The 19,935-nt window shown below is 41.1% G+C and overlaps 1 protein-coding gene across 9 annotated transcripts in view; it reads right to left on the reverse strand.

The window, feature by feature from the left end:
* Positions 1 to 209: 209 nt before the first annotated feature.
* Positions 210 to 19,935, reverse strand: part of SHANK2 (SH3 and multiple ankyrin repeat domains 2) — a 353,842-nt gene continuing 334,116 nt past the window's right edge. For 8 of the 9 annotated variants that reach the window (XM_063117397.1, XM_063117400.1, XM_063117399.1 and 5 more), the window contains 3 exons: positions 19,177 to 19,288; positions 14,837 to 17,249; positions 210 to 3,210 (listed from right to left, as the gene is read on the reverse strand). In XM_063117397.1, coding sequence (XP_062973467.1) covers positions 2,637 to 3,210; positions 14,837 to 17,249; positions 19,177 to 19,288 — 3,099 coding nt within the window. In that variant the 3' untranslated portion in view covers positions 210 to 2,636. Of the gene's footprint in view, positions 3,211 to 10,375; positions 10,403 to 14,836; positions 17,250 to 19,176; positions 19,289 to 19,935 lie in introns of all 9 variants that reach the window. The other variant, XM_063117402.1, reaches the window with a different exon arrangement.

Raw genomic sequence — 19,935 nt, forward strand, 5'->3', positions numbered from 1 at the left:
TACCACAAAAGATTACCATTCTGAATATGCACTCTGACCTCCATAACTATGCACTCTGACCTCTGGATACAATCTTATATTAACCCTGTCATCTTTCTCCGAACACAGGTTGTGAGTATGAGTGAATTCTCCTGAAATGTGGCAATGAAGAATTAACCTGCAGGATTCTTAGATGTTAAGTAAAAAATTAATACATTTTTTTTTAAAAAAAAAACTGAAGCTATTAATTTGTAATAGCTATCCGCCATTTTTATTAAACTACTTTTCAAAAGATGCTACATTTATGTTTTCATTTGTTAATTTGTTTTAGACTGCAGGCAATCCTTTTTAAACATTCCTCTTCCTAGCACATCAGGGTGGCAATCCTATGCATGTCTAGACAAAAAAAAAGAAACCTCCCAGAACTCCCAGCATGCCCTGTTGGCTGGGGAATGCTTAGATTGTAGGACTTTTTCTGTCTAAACATGCACAGATTTGTGCCCTCAGTTACTGTACGCCCCTGAATGCAGAGCCTTACTATCATATCACCTTAGGCAGGGCAGGAGGAGAGGCAGTGGTCATCTTTGCTTCCACCCTGCATTTTTCACTAGATGTGCTTTTTTTGCTTGTTTAGCAAAGGTGTTTCAGAGGGGGAGAGAAGGAGGCTCGCAAAAGCTCAGGATAGCGTGTATCTCCAGGCCCCCCTTCCATACCCACTGAAACACCCCATTTCCCCCTCTCTGAGTTAGAGTTCCCAACCTCCGAGGGCAGCCAGCCAGCCAGCACAATTCTTTCCACACCAGCTATAAGGGGGAAGGGGGTCAGATCTCTGACTTCCCCTTCTGAGGTTGGAGCACTGTCTCAAAGTGCTGTCTCTGAACAATCCTATGGCCCCACAAACACTGTCTAGAGACCATAGGATTGCTCTCTCCAAGACAAAAGCTAAGACCTAAAGATACATGTCTGCATGTGAAAATGGGTTTTGCCATGTGGATTCCGCAAAAGATAGCTTCCTCATGCAGGTACGGATAACCATCTAAAGATGCTTCTTTAAAGAGGAGAAGCTCCTGCATGCAGTTAATCAAACACATATCTTGTACAAGGCTTTGTGCATCCACATACAGAATGACAGTAGTGATAATTTTGAGATAATCTATATATAATCCTTTGGATCACAGCTGTAATTGAGCCCACCTCCACATGTGATCACTTTGATCCACCAAGATCAACCCTATGCATTGCTATTTAAGATCTGGAACTAACTGTGCTTGGGTGAAGAAACCACCCACTGACGACCTCTTTAAGGCGGACACACTAGATCTTGGAACCCACCCTTGCATCCTACAGGATATTTGTCAGCACTGGTCTTCTGTTTGGAGGAAGAGTGGAAAAGGAAGAGCACTGAGTGTAGTAATGGTCATACACCCTTCTCCAGTACGAGAGGATCTCTGGACTGGGGCCATTATCAAAACCTTTCACTTCCTTAATACTAGAAAGCTGCAAAGGTCACTTCCTGCTACACATCTCTAGTTCCCTGGTTTTCAGAACCATGAAAAGACAGAAAGCTAGAAGGAAACAGGCTTGATAGTCTTTACTATTTTGAAAACGTGACAATAAAAGTCATAAAATTACTTATCTATTACCCAAATCCTGTACAAAGAAGCCTTTGAGAAATTCAAATTGAATTATCATCTAAGTGTGAACAGATGTCTTCCACCGCAGTCTTTTAGAAGTGGTTTATTCCCTGCCATAGAAAGCTAGGATAGGTCTTTCACGTAACTTCCACACATTCTACTATACCATGTTTGAAAAAAAAGCATGCATGAAAGCTGTCTGGCAACTTGGAAAGGCACTAAGGATAAGTGGAAAAATAAAGACTTAGAAGTCAGACAACACAGTGACATTGGATGGCAAGAACGAATGTCATTACTGTGAAACCAAGAAATATAATAATCAGACCAATATGATGTCACAAAGTAGTTTGTGAAAACTCTGATTTGAGAACCCTGCAAATGTACAGATTTTTAATTTAAAAGCCATAAATACATCATGAAAAATGTGAACAGCAGTATGAAACACTAGTTGGCTGAACTGACAATCAAAATGGGAAAACCCACTGAGAAGTTAACTTACAGTGTAACGGGCATGTGGAATAGTGGTGGACGAAGCAGATATTACAAAAAGGGCTAGACGTGACATTTTATTGTGAAGGGAGAAATATATATTTTTAAAAACAAAAAGAAACTGGCATTTTGTTGTTCAAGCAGAAGGGCATTTTTGAAGGGCAGAATACCAAGGGATGAATATTATATCCTGCCCCCCGCACAAAAGTAAACAAAAGAAAGAAAAGAAAGGAATTTTGAAAATAATTTCAATGACCAGAGCTTACATAACTTTTGGAAGTAGCAATTTTCCCTTTCCTTATCCTTTCCCCCACTTTTCTTCTTTTTTGTAATATACGGTCCCATTAATGAAAATTTACTCAGGGTTGCTGTTGGGCACTAAACTACAACCAACACTGTTGCAAATTAGAAACTACATGGACTAAGTGATGCTTTAATTTAGTGGTACTCTTAGGGAGTCAAGGCATTTGGGGTGTTTCAGTACCAGCCCATCTCTATTTATAACAAAGGTTTGTGAGGCAAGAGCAGCCATTCTTATCTGTCCAATAGCTGTTTCAAGGCTCTTTCTATATTCATTCTGTGACCAACTCTAGTCACTCCAAGGTCTATCAAGTCTTCCTTCTGAAGGTTTGGTAAGTGAGTGCCATCTATTTCATTATCCATAAAGGTCTCTTTATGTTCACCTAGGTTTAAACTTTCCAGCCAATCTGCCACATCTGGTTTAGTCCACAGGTGGACAGGCTTAGTTGTAAAAGGCTTATTTGAGATTGGCTGTTGCAAAATTGAGGGAGAAGGAGACCTGCTGCGCCCTGTGTTCAAAGCGAAGAGGTCCCCAGAAGGAGGCTGGCTGGGTAGGCTAAAAACATCAGAAAGAGTTGGAGAAGGAGATGCAACTGGAGCAGAAGCAGTCAGAGGAGCTGGCATGATGTCTTTACTTATCTCTGTTGGTGAAACCACTGGGCTTGGAGCATGTCTTGCTCCAGATGTCCTACTATCATAGTCTGGGGATCTGCTCTGCAGTGTGATTGGCTGGCTAGTCCCAGGCCGGACAGTAAAAGTGATGGTTGAACTTCGAGTACCTGAGACAGTGCTCATGACTTCTGTGCTCCTGAAATCATAAAGGAACAGAATATATTCAGACTTTTCATACATGGCATAGATGATTCAGTTTATTGCTAACTCGTGTCATTTCTGCAATATATATAACGTATTAAAAAGTCATAAATGCTAAAGAAATCCCACACAAGTTTATGAAAAAATAATAGCAGAAAAATTACAAACAACTTTAAAAAATATTTAAAAAACCAAAGGCAATGTTAAATACACTATTAACATTCACATTACTAATTTCTGGCCACTAATGCTTGACCCAAATCGTGTCTTATAATGCCTCCAGGAGCTACACAGGAAGAAGAGAACAATCTGACTCTGCATAAGGCTGCTATTTATTTATTTATTGCATTTATATCATGCCTTTTTTCCTCCAAGTAACCCAAGGCTACGGTGACTGTATGAAAAGGAGGACAGGGTTCCTGTATCTTTAACAGTTGTATTGAAAAGGACATTTCAGCTGGTGTCATTTGTATATATGGTGAACCTGGTGAAATTTCCTCTTCATCACCACAGTTAAAGCTGCAGGTGCCCTGCCCTCTTTTAAATCTGGTCACTCTAGTATAGCTCCTGCAGCTTTAACTGTGGTGATGAAGAGGGAATTTCACCAGGTTCTCCATATATACAAATACCTGCTGAAATTCCCTTTTCTATGCAACTGTTAAAAGATACAGGAACCCAGTCCTCCTTTTCATATGGTCACCCTACCCAAGGCGGCAAACAATCCTCTTCCTCCGTTCCATTTTATCCTCACAACAACAACCCTGTGAGGTAGGCTGGTTTGAGAGTCTGTAACTGGCCCAAAGTCACCCAGTGAGCTTCCATGGCCGAGTGGGGACTAGAACCCAGATCTCCCGACTCCCAGTCTGACACTTTCGCCACTTAAACCACACTGGCTCTCTTTTTATGTTCCAATGTTTCCATGCAGTTTGTCAAAAAGGAGACAAACAAACAAATAAACAAACAAATAAGCCCAACGTTTCTTTGACATATAAAACAATAATTTGTGCAGTTCTTCTGATCCTGGCCATAATGCAAGGATGATTAGTTATGCTTCAACTTTATTTTAAATTAAATGCTAAATCAACCTTTACCTCAAGTCATAAACATGGCTTACAAAGGAAAACACATTCAAGCAGAACTGTTGACTGTCATATATTCTTGTTCCAATATACAGGAAGAGAATGCCAATACCTATGTAGCCAAATTATCACCATCCATACCATAAAGAGAGGTATCACCATGCTTTGAGGAACCCCAAGGTTTGCAGAAGTATATATCCCCAATTGGGCAAATATTCCAAAGACAAAGAGGACTAAGCATACTCAGACATGAATCACTGAATCAGTTGAAAAAGACAACTGTGGGAGCGGGGAATAGAATCTGATGGTGAAGAGGATGGTGTAGATGAAGCAGCCGAAGGCTTCCAAACCACTTCTAAACAGAAGAAACTAGATGAGAGAGAATGAGAGTGCAAGAAGCATGGGACAAGATAAGGAGGACAGAGTAAAGTAGGCAGTTATATTGATGTGTCTCTTCCTCTGTTGCCTTTTGCTCTCTTTCCTTCTCAGAGGGAAAGAAGCAAAAGAGGACAGAGGAAGAGACACATAGATATAAAGAATGCATCCAGGCCTGGCCCTACCATTAGGCAAAGTGAGGTGATAGCTTCAGACAGCAAGGTACTGGGAGGTGGCAGCAAGCTCTTGAAGGACAGAACTGTGTGTGCCATGTAGTGTACCCTGCACTCCTTAAGCTAACCTGCTGCCCTCAGGTGTGATGGAGGTTATTGTCCCATTGTCAATTTGAACAAAGATTCAACTGCCAGCCTGGTCAGCTTGCAGTTGAATGGGAGGGGTGCCATCTTGTCCTCCACCACAGGCAGCAAACTGAATTGGGCTGGCCCTGCAACCATTACCTGGATCATACTGAAAAGCTATTTTTAAACGCCCCAGGGACATGAGTAAGAGCTGCCCATATAAATCAAGAAAAAAATCCAAGATTTTAATGTAGCATGGATTGGGCACCTGTGTATGCACTCAAGCCCCTCTGAAAAATGGAAGATGACACTATCTGGACCCTCCCTAAAATTTTGTGTTTGAGGCAAGGTGATCACATGATAAAAACCTGTTCTGGAAAAAACACACCCATGACCAAGTCAAGCTCAGGCTCTGGGAAAAATGTAACTCAGGAGCAATAAAACCTATATCAAAATCCACTCAAAGGCTACCTTGACGATGATTCAAAGGAGCTATTTAGGCGCATAAAAGGGATATGTGGCCTGGCTCACACATAATGAGAAGCCACACATAATGTGAATTTCCCCACAGAGCTTCTTGTTGTGGTGGTGACAGTCATTTTGAATATTTGAGTCACTGCGGGGGCTCACTGTAGCTTGTTGTTAAGAATTTGGCAAGGATGGGTAGTTGAGGTGGCTGAAAAGGCACACAGAACCCATGAGCTGTTTTAGGGTTGCGGGTAGCTTGTCAACCATCCACCCTCCCTGGGTTTGCACATTATGACAATATATGGTGTGCCCCTGCCATGGCTGAAATATTCAAAATGGCAGCTGTTGCTGCAACAAGAAACCCCACAGGGAAATTCACTCATGCTGGCTTCTCGTTAAGTGCAAACCAGGTCACGATCTTGATGCTTTTGCTGCAACTCTTCCACTGCCAAAGATAAAAACAGCTGTGAAGTTTTTAAAAAGTCAAAATTGCTGCAGGAAACTCCAAAGAAAAGTCACTAGCAATTCCCACCACATGTCTAAATAGTTTCTTTGGATTTCAGCTTATGTGATAATTACATTACAATTACTGTGAAGAAAACACTAGACAAAGATTACGGATGTGGCACTTGACAACAATCTTGGAATTATTTACCCAGAAGAATTATTTGGCAAAATTAATTGTAGTAAATGACATCGAGAGAGAAGCTGTGCTAAATTGTTTAACAGAGAGCAGTCACGGCTATAAAAATTGATCAAAAATAATAAAATACTACACTGAAGATTTTAAAACATTGATTCTGAGCAGTGGGAAGTAAAAGATTGTCTTCTAGGATGATCAAATAAATCAGTGTTCATAGCTGGGAAAAACTATTTTTTGAGAATGAATGCTAGCAATTTCTGATTGTGGCCTTTGGGGTAAATTGTCAATAAAAGGTTATTAGACTTGGGATAATACTTTTTGCTTACATTTACTTTTGTATTATGGCCTTTTATATTGCCAGGGACCATTTTTACCTGAGATTTTATGGCTCAGAAACAGGTTAGACATTTTAAAAAATAATGCTGACTCTATTAGGAATCAGCGTAGAGTAGTATTTTGTTGCAAGCATTCATTGAAATACACATTATGTTGCCCTATATTCTTTAACAATGTATATAATTACTATGCTAGATCACCAAACATCCCAGTAAATGAGCAGTCTATAAGCATGAATCCATACTAAATTATTTTGAACCATTTCATCAGGATTTAAACACACTGCAAATTTCAGATTTTAACAAAAATTACTTTTGGACAGCCTGTTACAATATGCACTAGTTTGTCCTGCTGGGAAAAGCCATATGCTCATAGTCAAACCTATTGCCCCAAATCTGCTTTTGCAACAAAATACTTTCTATATTCTTTTAAGAGGTGCAACATGATCCTAAACATGTTTACTCAGAACTAAATTCTAATTGAGCTCAATAGAATTTACTCTCTAGTAAGTGAGTTTATGACTACAGGCTTAAGGCCAAACTAGTTTCAACATTAAATTTGTCTTTGCATTTAAGATGCACGTTTTTTAGATACGTACAAATAGCAGCTGCAGGGGTGTGATAATTATTGGGATTGCAACAGACAAGGAGAATTAGTTGCTATTTGCATGGGAAAGAAATCCCCCATTGGTATCAAAGGATTAAACTCCCCTCCTCACCTGCTGTGATCCTGATAATTATGCTCCTCCTCCTGCAAGCAGCTACTATTTGTATTTTTAAAATGTGCACTTGAAAAGCAAGGACACATTTAACATCATGCCTAGTTTGACCTTCCGTGTTGCTATTTTTAAGATGATTTAAAAAATTATCCCCAGCACCACCTCCCCCACTGATGCAGAGTCCACAAAACCCCTGGAAAAGATTTTCAAGTGACACAGCAGTAGGGTGACCATATGAAAAGGAGGACAGGGCTCCTGTGTCTTTAACAGGTGTCATGTGTATGCATGCAGCACCTGGCGAAATTCCCTCTTCATCACAACAGTTAAAGCTGCAGGAACCCTGCCGTCTTTTGTGTATGACCAAGAGGGCAGGGCTCCTGCAGCTTTAACTGTTGTGATGAAGAGGGAATTTCACAAGGTGCTGCATGCATACACATGACACCTGCTGACATTCTCTTTTCTACACAACTGTTAAAGACACAGAAGCCCTGTCCTCCTTTCCATATGGTCACCCTACACAGTGGACTGTAGAGAAGGAATGGGGAACCTCCAGCCCACCAGGCCTCAATCTTGATCCCCCTCCCTGCCCCAAAGTCTTGTGCCCCCATAAATGGTTGTGGAACAAGAATCCCTGCTGTAATCTCTACAACAGTGTACCTAAGGTTAAGTGTACCTAAGGATATAAACTGGCATTTTAAGGAACAGGGCCAGGGTCAAGCTTGGCAGGGCCTTGGCAGCTTCTCCAGGTAGGCCTCTCAGTGGCAGAGGCGGCTAAACTGCCTCCTTGGGCAGTAGTGGAGAAGAAGAAGCGGGTGCAGCCCTCCTGAGGCAGCAATAGCAACTGCAGCTCCACTCCACTCTATTTCAGAAAGGGTTGAATCCCTCCTCCTGTGGCATCAGCAAAGCCTTTTTTGAGTGTATGTGGCAGCTCTAATGGGCATGTCTCTCATTATCCTGAGGCCGGTAGGTACCAGGAGCAGCCCCCAAAAGCCAGTCTGATGCTTCCGCTGGTGCCTGCCATTTTAATTCCCTCGGGGGCTCTGACAGAGCATCACTCTGGAGCAAGGCTCTGACAGGGCTCCAGAGATAGTGATGAAATTAAAACAGTGAACACTAGTAGCAGCACTAAATCGGCTTTCTTCCTGTGGCTGGGGTGGCGGGACTCCCAGAGGATTCTTGGGCCATCAGCATGGGCCCAATGGTGCTGACCCAAGATGCCAGGCTTGGTAAGGGAAAGGGAGCTATTACGTTAAGCTGTTGAGGTAACCCCAGCTTGGAGGCAGTAAAGCACTTGCTTTGTGCAGCTGAAATGAATGACTTTAGAGAATTGCTGCTCAACAGAGTAGGTAATACTGGGCCAGATCTACACCAAGCAGGATATGTCACTGTGAAAATGGTTTGAAAACTGTATATGGAGTGTGTCCTCAGCCTCAACAATTGTCACTACTGTTATAAACCGTTTTAAAGCAGTAGTGTAGATCCTGCCCTGGACTAGACGGACAAGTAACCTGGCCTGGTAAAAAGCATCTTCTTATTCTCCTTGCTCCCCTCCCCTTTTCTCATAATGTCTACTAACTAGTAGTTCAGTTTCTCCTATCCCCTGCTTCTTGGCCCTCATTGCGCTACAGGTCGCAATGCTACAACTGACACATTTCCTGCCTGCCATGCCCATTGCCTGCCTGCCACACCTGTTGCTTGCCTGGTTGGCCGGCAGGCCAACGCACCGTGAAACTTCTGGGATGAGTTCCCAGATGTCTCACGGGATTTCTGGGATAGGTTCCAGGGTCTCTCTCGAGACTTCTGGGACAGGTGGCGCATCGCCGTCAGCCGACAAGCAGCGGGTGCAGTGGGTAGGACTGGTGTGGTGGTGGGTGGGTGGCCCTGGCACGTCGGGCGCAGGGGCAGGTACAGCAAAAGCTACAAAAGTAGGAGTGAAGTTAATTTCAGATACACTGAATGTCTCACTTGTTTTTTATTTCAGTGACTTTTAACATTAAGATGTTATGTAGAACAGGTTTGTCTTAACTGTGTGCTGTGAAATCAGACATGTGACCAAGGCTGTATTTGGGTGGGCACGCCCCCTTGGAGGCTGGACATGTTGGTGGGCACGGCCCCCTTTTTGTCCTCCTTTTTGGTTTCCAGAATATGGTCACCCTAGTCAAAACAGACATTTAGATCTGTGTCTAATAGTTGTCTTGTTTTAATTTTTACTCTAGAGTAGTCTCAGGGTGCTCAATCTGGATATTAAAAAAACCCTATCCCCAATGCTAGGGTTCTGATCCAACTATCTGGTGCTCCTTGTTGCCAGATCACAATGCTGCAGCAAGGGCGGAAACCACAGCTGGCAGAATTCTCCTGGCATGTCTGGATTCTTGATCTAAGAACCACTTTCTTGCTATGATGTCCCTTGATTAATCTACCGAGCACTCATTCTCAGAGAGCTTTGGCTATTGGGCGGTATAAAAATGTAATAAATAAATAAATAAATAAATAAATTCTTCCTCCTTTAACCTCCATAACATCACTCCTGTCTTAAGCAATGTGAAATTTCATCAGAGTCCCCTCTCTCTCATTAGCATTTATTGTTGTAATTCTGTCACCTTTGCTCCATTCCTCAAGCATCACTTTCCACTTATTCTTCTGTCAGGGCCTTGGCTACTCTGCAACCTTTCTCCAGCCTCCGGGCTTCCTGTCCTTTAGCTTCTCTGCATCCCAGGACCTCTTTCCAGTCCTGCCCAGTGTGAATTAGTAATTCCAGCCAAACTAACTCTCAGTTCCTCTCACAGAAACTAGACTGAAAACCTTTTAGCTCACTGAACAACTCAACATTCCACGCCATCACACTAGGCCAAAAGCTTCACTACTACAAGCACAATGCAGCATATATCAAGTATTTAATTCTCCTATTGATTTCAATGGGATATGAATAACCTTCGCTAAATGTATCATTTGCATCAATTCCCCATACTTTAAATTCTTCTATCACTCCTACATTCATTCCTACATAGACTGCCTACTGAATGCCACTGAAACATATAAAAGAGATCATCTAATGTTGAAGATGCAGAGTTTATTTTACAAAATGGCTACTACTTCTGGATAGGAGAATGATCTAATCTAAATTACAAATAAAAAAACAAAACAAAAAATAACAAATGTGGTATAATGCATGGATTTAAAAAATAACCCAAAACACAGAAGCCACAATGTAGAATACTCTATGCCTTTTGGTCGTCACTTACTTCATGGCACTTCAGCATGACCCTCTTCTGTTAACGGCAGTCATGAGAGCAAATAAAATGACAAAATGGAATGACTGAGACACTGTAAAATTACAAAGCAAAAGCATCTGCAAAGTTGGTCGACAAACATTTAACAAGATGAAGTGACAGTAATGGACACAAAGATTAACTTAAAGAAATTCCTAACTGATGACTTAATTATGAAGTTCAAATTGCTAAATTAAAAATGTCCCAATTCATGCCATCAATGTCTTGGTTTATCTTTCACTTACCTGACTGTGGTGAAATTATGTTGACACTGAGGATTTCCCAATTCAGTACATTAATGAATGATAATGAAATACCTTGAATATCCCCTGGATTCAGTAAGGACTGGACCCAGGTAACAAGGAGAAAAATTCCTAGCATTCACCAATGGGAATCAAAAGAACAGAATCTACCCTGAATGAGATATTCAGTTAACCTTTTCAGGTTGGCACCACAGTGACTATTGTTAAAGCTCATTCGTTCCATTGTTAGAGCAGCAATCGCATTCTAGATTAGAATGAAGCAATAAACCTGCAGGAAAAACCAAAGCTCATTCTTCTCTAAACCGTTCAGTGGCTTTTTCTTTCCATCTTCATAGCCACTTGCTTTATTCTCTTGATACTGGGGGATTCCACACGTCGTACTGAGGCCGCTTCCATGCGCCCCCAGTGCGGCCCCCAAGCGATCGTGTAACTTGCCTGGAGAAGAGTCGAGGAAGAGGCGTCCTTGCCGCCGCCGCCACTCACCTACCTCCTCGCTGGCCGGGTCGACCCGGCTGGCGAGGAGGTAGGTGGGTGGCGGCAAGGACGCCTCTTCCTCGACTCTTCTCCAGGCAAGTTACACGATCGCTTGGGGGCCGCACTGGGGGCGCATGGAAGCAGCCTCAGTACGACGCGTGGAATCCCCCACTATCATTATCCACTGGATCCTTGATTATTTTGTTGCCAAGCAACAATCTGGTTCAGAGACAGATTAAACATTAATCTATTTACCTACTTATTTGGGAGTGGAGGTACAGAGTTTTTAACAAAGGGTGGGGGGAAGGCGCTCAAGCAGCCGCTCTCATAATCAGTGGCAACTAGCTTGTGCAGGTTTTCACAACTTGCTGTTTGCCTAAGATAAACTTAACAAAAATGACGTGTTGGGGACACTAGATTTCATTCCGTAAAGAAATTAAAGCAGGTTTTGGCGCACAGAGAACAAACAACTTGACTCATTTATTTTTTATGCTTATGGATTGAATTCACTCATGGACTAAATTGTTCTTTTGTCAAAAAAGAACAATAACACATTACTACCCATTTTGTTTTCAAAGAATAAACTTAATATCAACAAATATGAACAAAATATGGATTGGGGAGTCACAGTAGTTGACTAAAGAATAATTTTGCAAAGGGTGGTCATCTAAATGCTTAAGAATGGTATGAAGATAAACAAGTTATATCTGATATAGAACAAAAATTGAGAATGCTCACATTTCTCATATATGAGCTAATTCTTGCCTGTAGTGGAATTTAAACAAATTAATTTTAGTAAGGGTGAAATCCTAGGCATGTTTCGATAGAAAAAGGTCCTACAGCTTCCAGCATCCCCCAGCCAGCATGACTGGCTGATGGATGTGGGACATTTTTCTGCCTAAACATGCCCAGAATTGCACCCTAACAACTAACAAGGAGAACATTTCTGTAGGATTAAATGTGTGATTTTTGCTTTCCAGAATAACAGAAACCTTTGGTGTTTTGACTTTTAATATTACAAATCTAACATTAGATTGTGGGGGAGGGGATAAAAATAAATAAATACACATACTTAGTATGCAGATGTATCCATAGTTGCATAAGTTATTTGGGGGTTGGGTTGAATAAAATAGATACTTTATAAAGAACCTCTCTCTTATTTCTCAATGGAAAAACAATTAAGAATTCACACAAGGTGCACATATAGAACAAATATAATTTTATGGTATCCATTTATAGTTGAGATTTTGATTGGGCAGCAACAGTCTTTATACAGTGATGGAGCAGCAGAAGTGCCCCCTTTCATCCCTAAAATAACTTGTGATGTAGGAGCTCCAAACAGAGGCCTGTATGCAACACTGCCTCCTTGTGTGATCGCCATCCCTACTTCAAGAGAGAATAATCACAACAACTGGGCATCCCTGTGAGTCATCTGTATTGTGTAAGATGTGTTGTGATGTGGAGAGATGCTTGTCCCTCTCCCCTACTATATAAAACCTTTAACTATCTAGTAAAGATCTGACCTGAGACATTGCTAATCAATTGGTTCTGGTAGGTTCACAGGTTTTGCTTTCAAGCATCACTGTAATGTTCCTTTCCCCTGGGCTACAATTTTCTTAAGCTGAAAGACCTATCACCAATCTCATAGTCAGCTGAAGAATCCCTTCCAAAGACTCAAGAAATTTCAGAATGCCAATTTCAAAAATAAGCATGCCAAATGAAGGCTTTCAGTGGTAGCGGCTGTAGGGCAGGTTGGTTGAAGATGGGACACAGTACAGTGAATACAGCTGGTCTTGCTCTCCTGCTCCACCAGTGTGGATAATATTGGGGGAAAGCTGACAGGAGTTGGGAAGAATCCAGTTTTGCTTATATCATCTGAAGGTGATGACGATGAAAACGTTTTTGATTGTCCAAACGTAGAAAGGGATAAAATAGGCCATGAGTATATGATAGAGCATGGTAGCCAATCAAAGATGCATCAGTGCCACAGTGAAAAACGCACATGCCAGACATCTGGGGAAGGACATCATGTATAGGTGTTTCTATGCAAATGCTAGAAGGCTCCGAGCCAAAATGGGAGAATTGGAGTGTTTAGTCTTAAAGGAGAACCTGGACATAGTGAGCATTATAGAAACCTGGTGGAATGGAGAGAACCAGTGGGATACAGCCATCTTTGGATATAGACTCTGCAGGAACAACAAGGAAGGGCAAGGAAGGGTGTTGGTCTGTATGTCAAAGAGGGCATAGCGTCAAGTAGACTAGAACATCTAAATGGGTCATACTCTTCCACAGAAATGCTGTGGGTGACTATACAGGGCCACAAAACTAATTTCGTGCTAGGAACGCACTATCGTCCCCCAGACCAGAATGCGCAGGGTGACCTTGAGATGGAAAACGAAATCAGGGAGGCCTTATCCAGCATGGCTCATGCTCTTAACATTCTCTAAGGCGTAATGCAGTATAAGCCATGGCACCTTTATGCACTGATGAGGAGGAAGGAAGGACAGGCTTCCCAGATCTTAAATAGCTGTGTAGAAAATGGAATTTTTCAAACTATGTATGTATGTATTATTGCATTTATATCCCGCCTTTTTTCCTCCAATGAACCCAAGGTGGCGTACATAATCCTCCTCCTCTCCATTTTATCCTCACAACAACAACCCTGTGAGGTGGGTTGGGCTGAGAGTCTGTGACTGGCCCAAAGTCACCCAGTGGGCTTACATGGCTGAGTGGGGACTAGAACCTGGATCTCCCGACTCCCAGTCTGACACTTTAGCCACTACACCACACTGGCTCTCAAAGTGCAGCTGCTCCCACCCCTCATGACAAGCTGCACCTGCCAAAATCCCACCTTCTACACAATCACAAGAGGCAAAGAAACCTTGTCATCTTTTGCCTCTGGCCACCCTAGAAAAAGCTAAAGGTCACGTTTCATTGCTACTGTTCTCCAAACAATTAAAACCAAATACGTCGATACACAAATCATATATTGCTCACTTTACTGGAGTACCTGAACCTTTTCCTTAAAAAAGAAAAGAAAAAAGCAGTAGCCTATTTCTGCATCTTCTTGCTTTCAAATACTGAAGTCCATGAAATAAATGCATATTTCTGCTATTCAAAGGTATGACGTTTCAGGGAACACAAACTGCAGTACAACTTTTGCATCAGATAGAAGATGTATTTCTTTCTATATATTTTTCTTTAAGAAAAAAAGCAAAATAAGGTTTTGGCTGGGATCCAAAGACCCCTCAGTGTGAGCAGAAAGCACATGGGGAGTGCTGATTTCCTTCTTCTCCACAGCTGCACCACCCCATGCTGATCTGGGTGTGTCTGGATGCTCAGGAGCTGTTTTTTGGAGGGTGTGACAGACAGCAAGGGAAGCACAAAAACCTGGTACATGCATGGAACACCATATGAGGGTTTTGAATCACAGCCCCTATGTTGTCCACCAAATATCTATCTATCTATCATAGGAAAACATGGAAGGGCAAAATTTAGCTACTGCATTATATGTTTACCTTCTTTTGTAGATTTTTTAGAATGTAAAAAAATAATAGTGTAGCATTAGTACCACGCATTTTTAACAGAGGGTTACATGTTATTTAAAACAATTTCTTATTCAGCGCTTGATGAAAGCAAAGCTAACTGAAACTTATAAGCAGCATAGACTTAAAAAAAGTACTGTAGTTGCATTTACCTTGTACTAAGACTTGCACTTTTTGTTCCTGGAGGCGACTCCAATGCTTCCCCTGGCTTTGAGGATTTTTCTCTGTTCATTTGCTGTAGTATTGAGTTCAATTCACTAATAACATTAGCCTTTGGGCCTGAGAGAACTGGGCTTTTAACCTCCGTTACATCGCCCCATAGCTTAGAGGTCCTTTGCTGTACAACTTTAGCCATACTGGGCTGTGCGCTGATAGGAGGTGGGGGAGGAGCAGGGGGAGGAATAACAAAACTATCTACAGTTTCTTCGATTAGCGCATCCTTGTAAAGTGCATTGCTTTTGTTGATTATGGGCTTCATTTTTGGCTTCGGAGGTACTGGGGGTTTGTCCACCAGAAATGTTTGCCCATCTGCATAGACTGTACAAGTATCCAAGTTCTCACCACCTTCAGAGGACAAGGTAGAGATGCTGGACACAGTTGAGATAGTGCTGGTTGTCTCTAGGTGATGGTCACTGCTGCTTCGACTGTCCACCTCTTCAATCCCAGAGTCAGTGACATTATCAAAATTTTCAGGGGGTGGTAAAAATGAGGCAGGCAAACAGTTGGAAAGACCCACTGGTTTCTTACTGTCTATTGAATTTGAGGACTGAATGTGGTTAAATGAAGTGGATGGAGTTCCATTTTTTCTCTGTTTGAGTAAGTCTGTTAGTGCAGAGCCTGGAACTGCATGGTCATCAGGGATATCAAAACTGTTAGCAAATTCTAAAGGAGGAGGTAATGGCTCAGTAAAGATGAAATCTTCATCAAGATCAACAGATGCTAAAGGGGGTGGAGGGATACGGAATGGCAAAATGATAGGATCATCGACAGAGCCAATGGCTACAATAGTTTTGCAGGGAGATACAGGTGGCTCAGGAATGCCAGTGTCATCTAGTCCACTTTCTGCTGTTTCTGTACTTTCTTGTGCTTCCGGTACAGGCTTTTCAGTATTCATATCCACCTCAGCACTTTCTTCTTCATTTTCAGGGGTATCACTGGACTGCGTTGTGTCTACTGTATGAACCATGAGCAAACCAGCTGACTTTTGTTGTGAGGTATCCACAATATTTATCAGCATGTTCTTTTTTTCTTCGGGCCTCCTCTCTTTCGCCGTATCAGTCTCATATTTGTTCTCTGTCTCCTGCCTTCTTAGTGGACCACGCGTATTTTGCCTAGCAATTGTAGCTGTCACTGGAAATGTCGTTTCTATATTGGACCTCATCTTCGTATCTATGTAAAGTGGTTTATTAAGGTCCGCTTTGCCAGGCTCTCCTTTCCCTGGAATTTGTTGGGTTTGCTCTTTCATGGCCCGATCTCTGGCAGAAAGGGCCAGGGCTAAAGGTGAATTTGGATCCAGTAATTTCCCTGTGAGTGGATGAACATAGTTATCCAAACTTGACATACCAGCATTCTGAGTTGCCAATGTATTGTTTTCAGAAACTGCTGTTGTTTGGGCTGAAGCATTAGGTGTCCTTGCATCACTTTGATTACTTGATTCATTACTATTAAAAATGTTTTCAGACTCTCTTGGTGCTGGGATAGGAGATGCTGATACAAGTTGCCTAAAACTGTCTTCGTTACCAAACACTACTTCTTCATTGTACTTAGACTGTCTCATACGTGGTGTTGGAGGTGTTAGCCCAACATCCTCATCTCCCAAATCTGTGGAAAGAAAAGCTGGAGAGTTCCGCCTGGCTTCTAATCTTTTCTCCCTGTCTCTCACTGCTCCAGCAATAGCTGCCGCAAATGGACTACTGACAGACAAGTTATCTTCAGGTCTGAGTTGCCCTGGTTGCTCTGAAGACTGTGGATCAATTTCCATGCTGCTTCCTTGACTACTCTTCCCGCTACTACTGGTAGATGGCTCTTTAACAATGATGGTAGGAATTGGAATGGAGCAGGTTTTTTCTGGACTATCCTCAACATTAGATTGTTTTACTAACATTCCCTTCCTTCTCACAGGTTTGGTTGGGACATACATTGCTTTGCTTGCTATTTTTCCGACTTCAGAGTATGGATTCTCTGGCATCTGACCTCTCTTGTTTCTGAAGTTTGCCTGAGTTGCGGCATTTCTGCTATATAAATCCTCAGAATCTAGAGAATAACGGTCCATCTCTCTCCGGTAATATATGCCTTTGTCCCTTATCACCGTTCCCATATTTTCAGATCTACCTGAAATAGCCATTTTTGAACCTGAATTCGGATTAAATGCAGGCTTAATAGTTCCGTATATTCTAGACATTGGAGATTTGGGACAGTTGTAAAGAGAAGGAGAAGGTGGTGGTGGTGATGGTGGTAAAGACTGTGGTGGAGGAGGAATATCTTCAGAGGTGTCTGGCATGGATAAACTTCTGGTAAATTTTAGCATGGGGGGAGCCAAAAATTGTCGTTCTTCCTCTGTTATCCCTTTAAAAAACAACAAACTACAATGTTTAAATTGTCCTTTAAATAGCACGCATTAATCACTAAAGCATAGTAAAAAGGGTAAAGCAAATATTGTATTACATATGCTATGTATTGTATGGTTTAAAATTATGTCTAGCGCTCCTCTTCTGCAGATCTTTCTACCTGGGTTTGTCTAGGTGTCCATCTGCTGTTTTTTTCTTACATATGTTTACAGACAACTGGGCATCCCTACAGGTAGTTCTTCCACGAAAAAACTTAGCTATGGATAATTCACCATTCCATGTAAGTTCAGAGAATATACATTTCTCACACTAGGTGATCCTCAACTACAATTATGTGGAGAGCTCCAAGGAAGAAAAACATTATTTTACCAAGGGACTGAATATTCCCTCACATCAAAAGGAGCAGAAAGGGCAAGAAAAGTGTTGTGTCTCAGCAATCAAATCTAATAAAAAACCGTTTTATTAAATATCTCTTTTCAGACCTTTCTTGCCATTGCTATTCTTGTAAAAATAAAATGTGCGATAGTGGGCATGAAAAATGGAATTCAGTTTCCAATATGGATAAAACATAATTTAAAGAAGTCATTTTCAAAAACCAAAATATTTTATTAATTCTGCTGAATATATGCAACTTGCTTATTATATATAACCAATAACCTCTCCAATAAAGTAGATAAATTTAACAGAATTAGATACACATATACATGTACATTTCAGCAGCTGACTGTCATTATTTTGAATAGATTATAAAACACATGTACAATGCGCTTGTAACATTAAATAATGTTATTTAAACATTAATCTGTGTGAGTAACTCTTATCAATACTGTCATTCTTTATTCTCCTTTTATTTGTAAGTATTTAGCCTTGTGAAATAAAAAAAGAGAAGTGAAGATTAGAATCCTAAAATGTACAAATATGCAAGTACAGCTATTTTTGAATCAAAGAACTTATAAATGAAAAATGCAAATTCAATTTGGTTTGGATTTTGAAATTCTTGATAGGGATAGTATGCCTATCAAGTTTGTTACAGTTTGCCTATCAGGTCTCTGACCCTGTTCAGACAACACGCTAAGCCACAGGGGTTAAGCATTTTGAGCTAAACATTATGGCTTAATGTGTCAGGTGAACCATGACTTAGTATGTTGTGTGAGCCATTCCTAACCATGGTGGCTACATAACCACGGTTTAAACATGCCTACTAACCATTTGCTGCAAAAAGGTTAGTGGCCTAACCATGGTTTAGCATGTTGTCTGAACAGGCCCTATATGTTTAAATGCCCCTTGATAGGGACAGTCTGCCTATCAAATTTATATGTTTAAATGCCTTCTGTACACTGGTCTTTGAATGACTATATTTACTAAAGTGTGCAAGTGCTCAAGAGATGACATTATAAATGACTAATATTGTAAAGAGTATACATTTCAATTCAGATATTCCATCAAGTTTATAAATAGACACACAGCATGACAACCAACATGCAAGGTTGAGTACGGGTTGAGTATGGGTTGTCATTGAACCATGCGTTATTGTTGAACTGTGGGCTGTTGTGTTGTGTGAACCTAGCCACACTAGCACATCATGGTTTGTTAATCAACAACAACCCACAGTTAACAACCCAACAACAAACCATGGGTTCTCTTCATGGGTCGTTTGTACTTAACGGACCATGGTTTGTTAGAATGGCTAGGTTCACGCCGCACAACATCTCAACCTATATTCAACCTTGAATGTGGTTGTCATGTTGCATTAAACCAGTCACTGTGTTCACATGTAATGGTTATTTGTTACATGAAATTTGATCAAGGAAATGTTAATTCATGAATAAATGCATTTGAAGCAAACTTGAAGAAAACACTATAAGCAATAGTAAAAAAATAAAAGAAAGATCTACCCAGTACATATGCAGAAAGTGATATTTTACCTATTGATTTTTGTCTTCTCACTGTACCTCGTGGTACACCCAGAAATGGGCCTTGAGGACTCACAGGTACTGTAGGCGGCATCACAGCAATCCCTTGTCTATCATACATAGACTATGAAAACAAAACAAAAAAGAAAAATTATGTCCAAAGACCCAAATATATAAACTTCTGCTTCATTCTTACATTTCTGCCTTGTTTACATGATACCTTCACTAGGATGGTCCCATATTTTCATTGATGCTCCCACGCCAGTTTGGAAATATGTTTTTGACTATGTTATTAGAGCAGATTGCATCTTCAGTGATCATCACCGGGGCAGATATCAATAGAGTGCTTTGCAGTGATGTAATCTGCCATAACCAGATATACACGTTATTGGAAAAGCATAGGAGCAGCTGCAGAAGATAATGGCAACCACACTGTGCAAGATAATATGTAACCTGGGCCAAAGTTTTGATCTTCACTTCAAACAATGGTAATCTAGAAAAAAGGTACAAACACATAATGTGGCCAATAGTGTGATATTTCCAAAATAGTTGTTCCATCACGTTTGGGAAATTGGAAGTGCTGTTTCTATATTACACATAGCAAGACAGCTATACAGGGAATATCTGGTAAACTGGTGAATGAAGGTACCAATGAACTTTAGATATGGGTGTGTGGGATAGAGTGGGAAGTATTTCTATATATAGGCACATTACCTTCAAGAGAAAGAATGACATTAGCTATGTATGCAAGAAAACAGTTTCATACCTATA

Source organism: Elgaria multicarinata, chromosome 2, assembly GCF_023053635.1.
Source record: "Elgaria multicarinata webbii isolate HBS135686 ecotype San Diego chromosome 2, rElgMul1.1.pri, whole genome shotgun sequence".
Taxonomy (NCBI): Eukaryota; Metazoa; Chordata; class Lepidosauria; order Squamata; family Anguidae; genus Elgaria; species Elgaria multicarinata.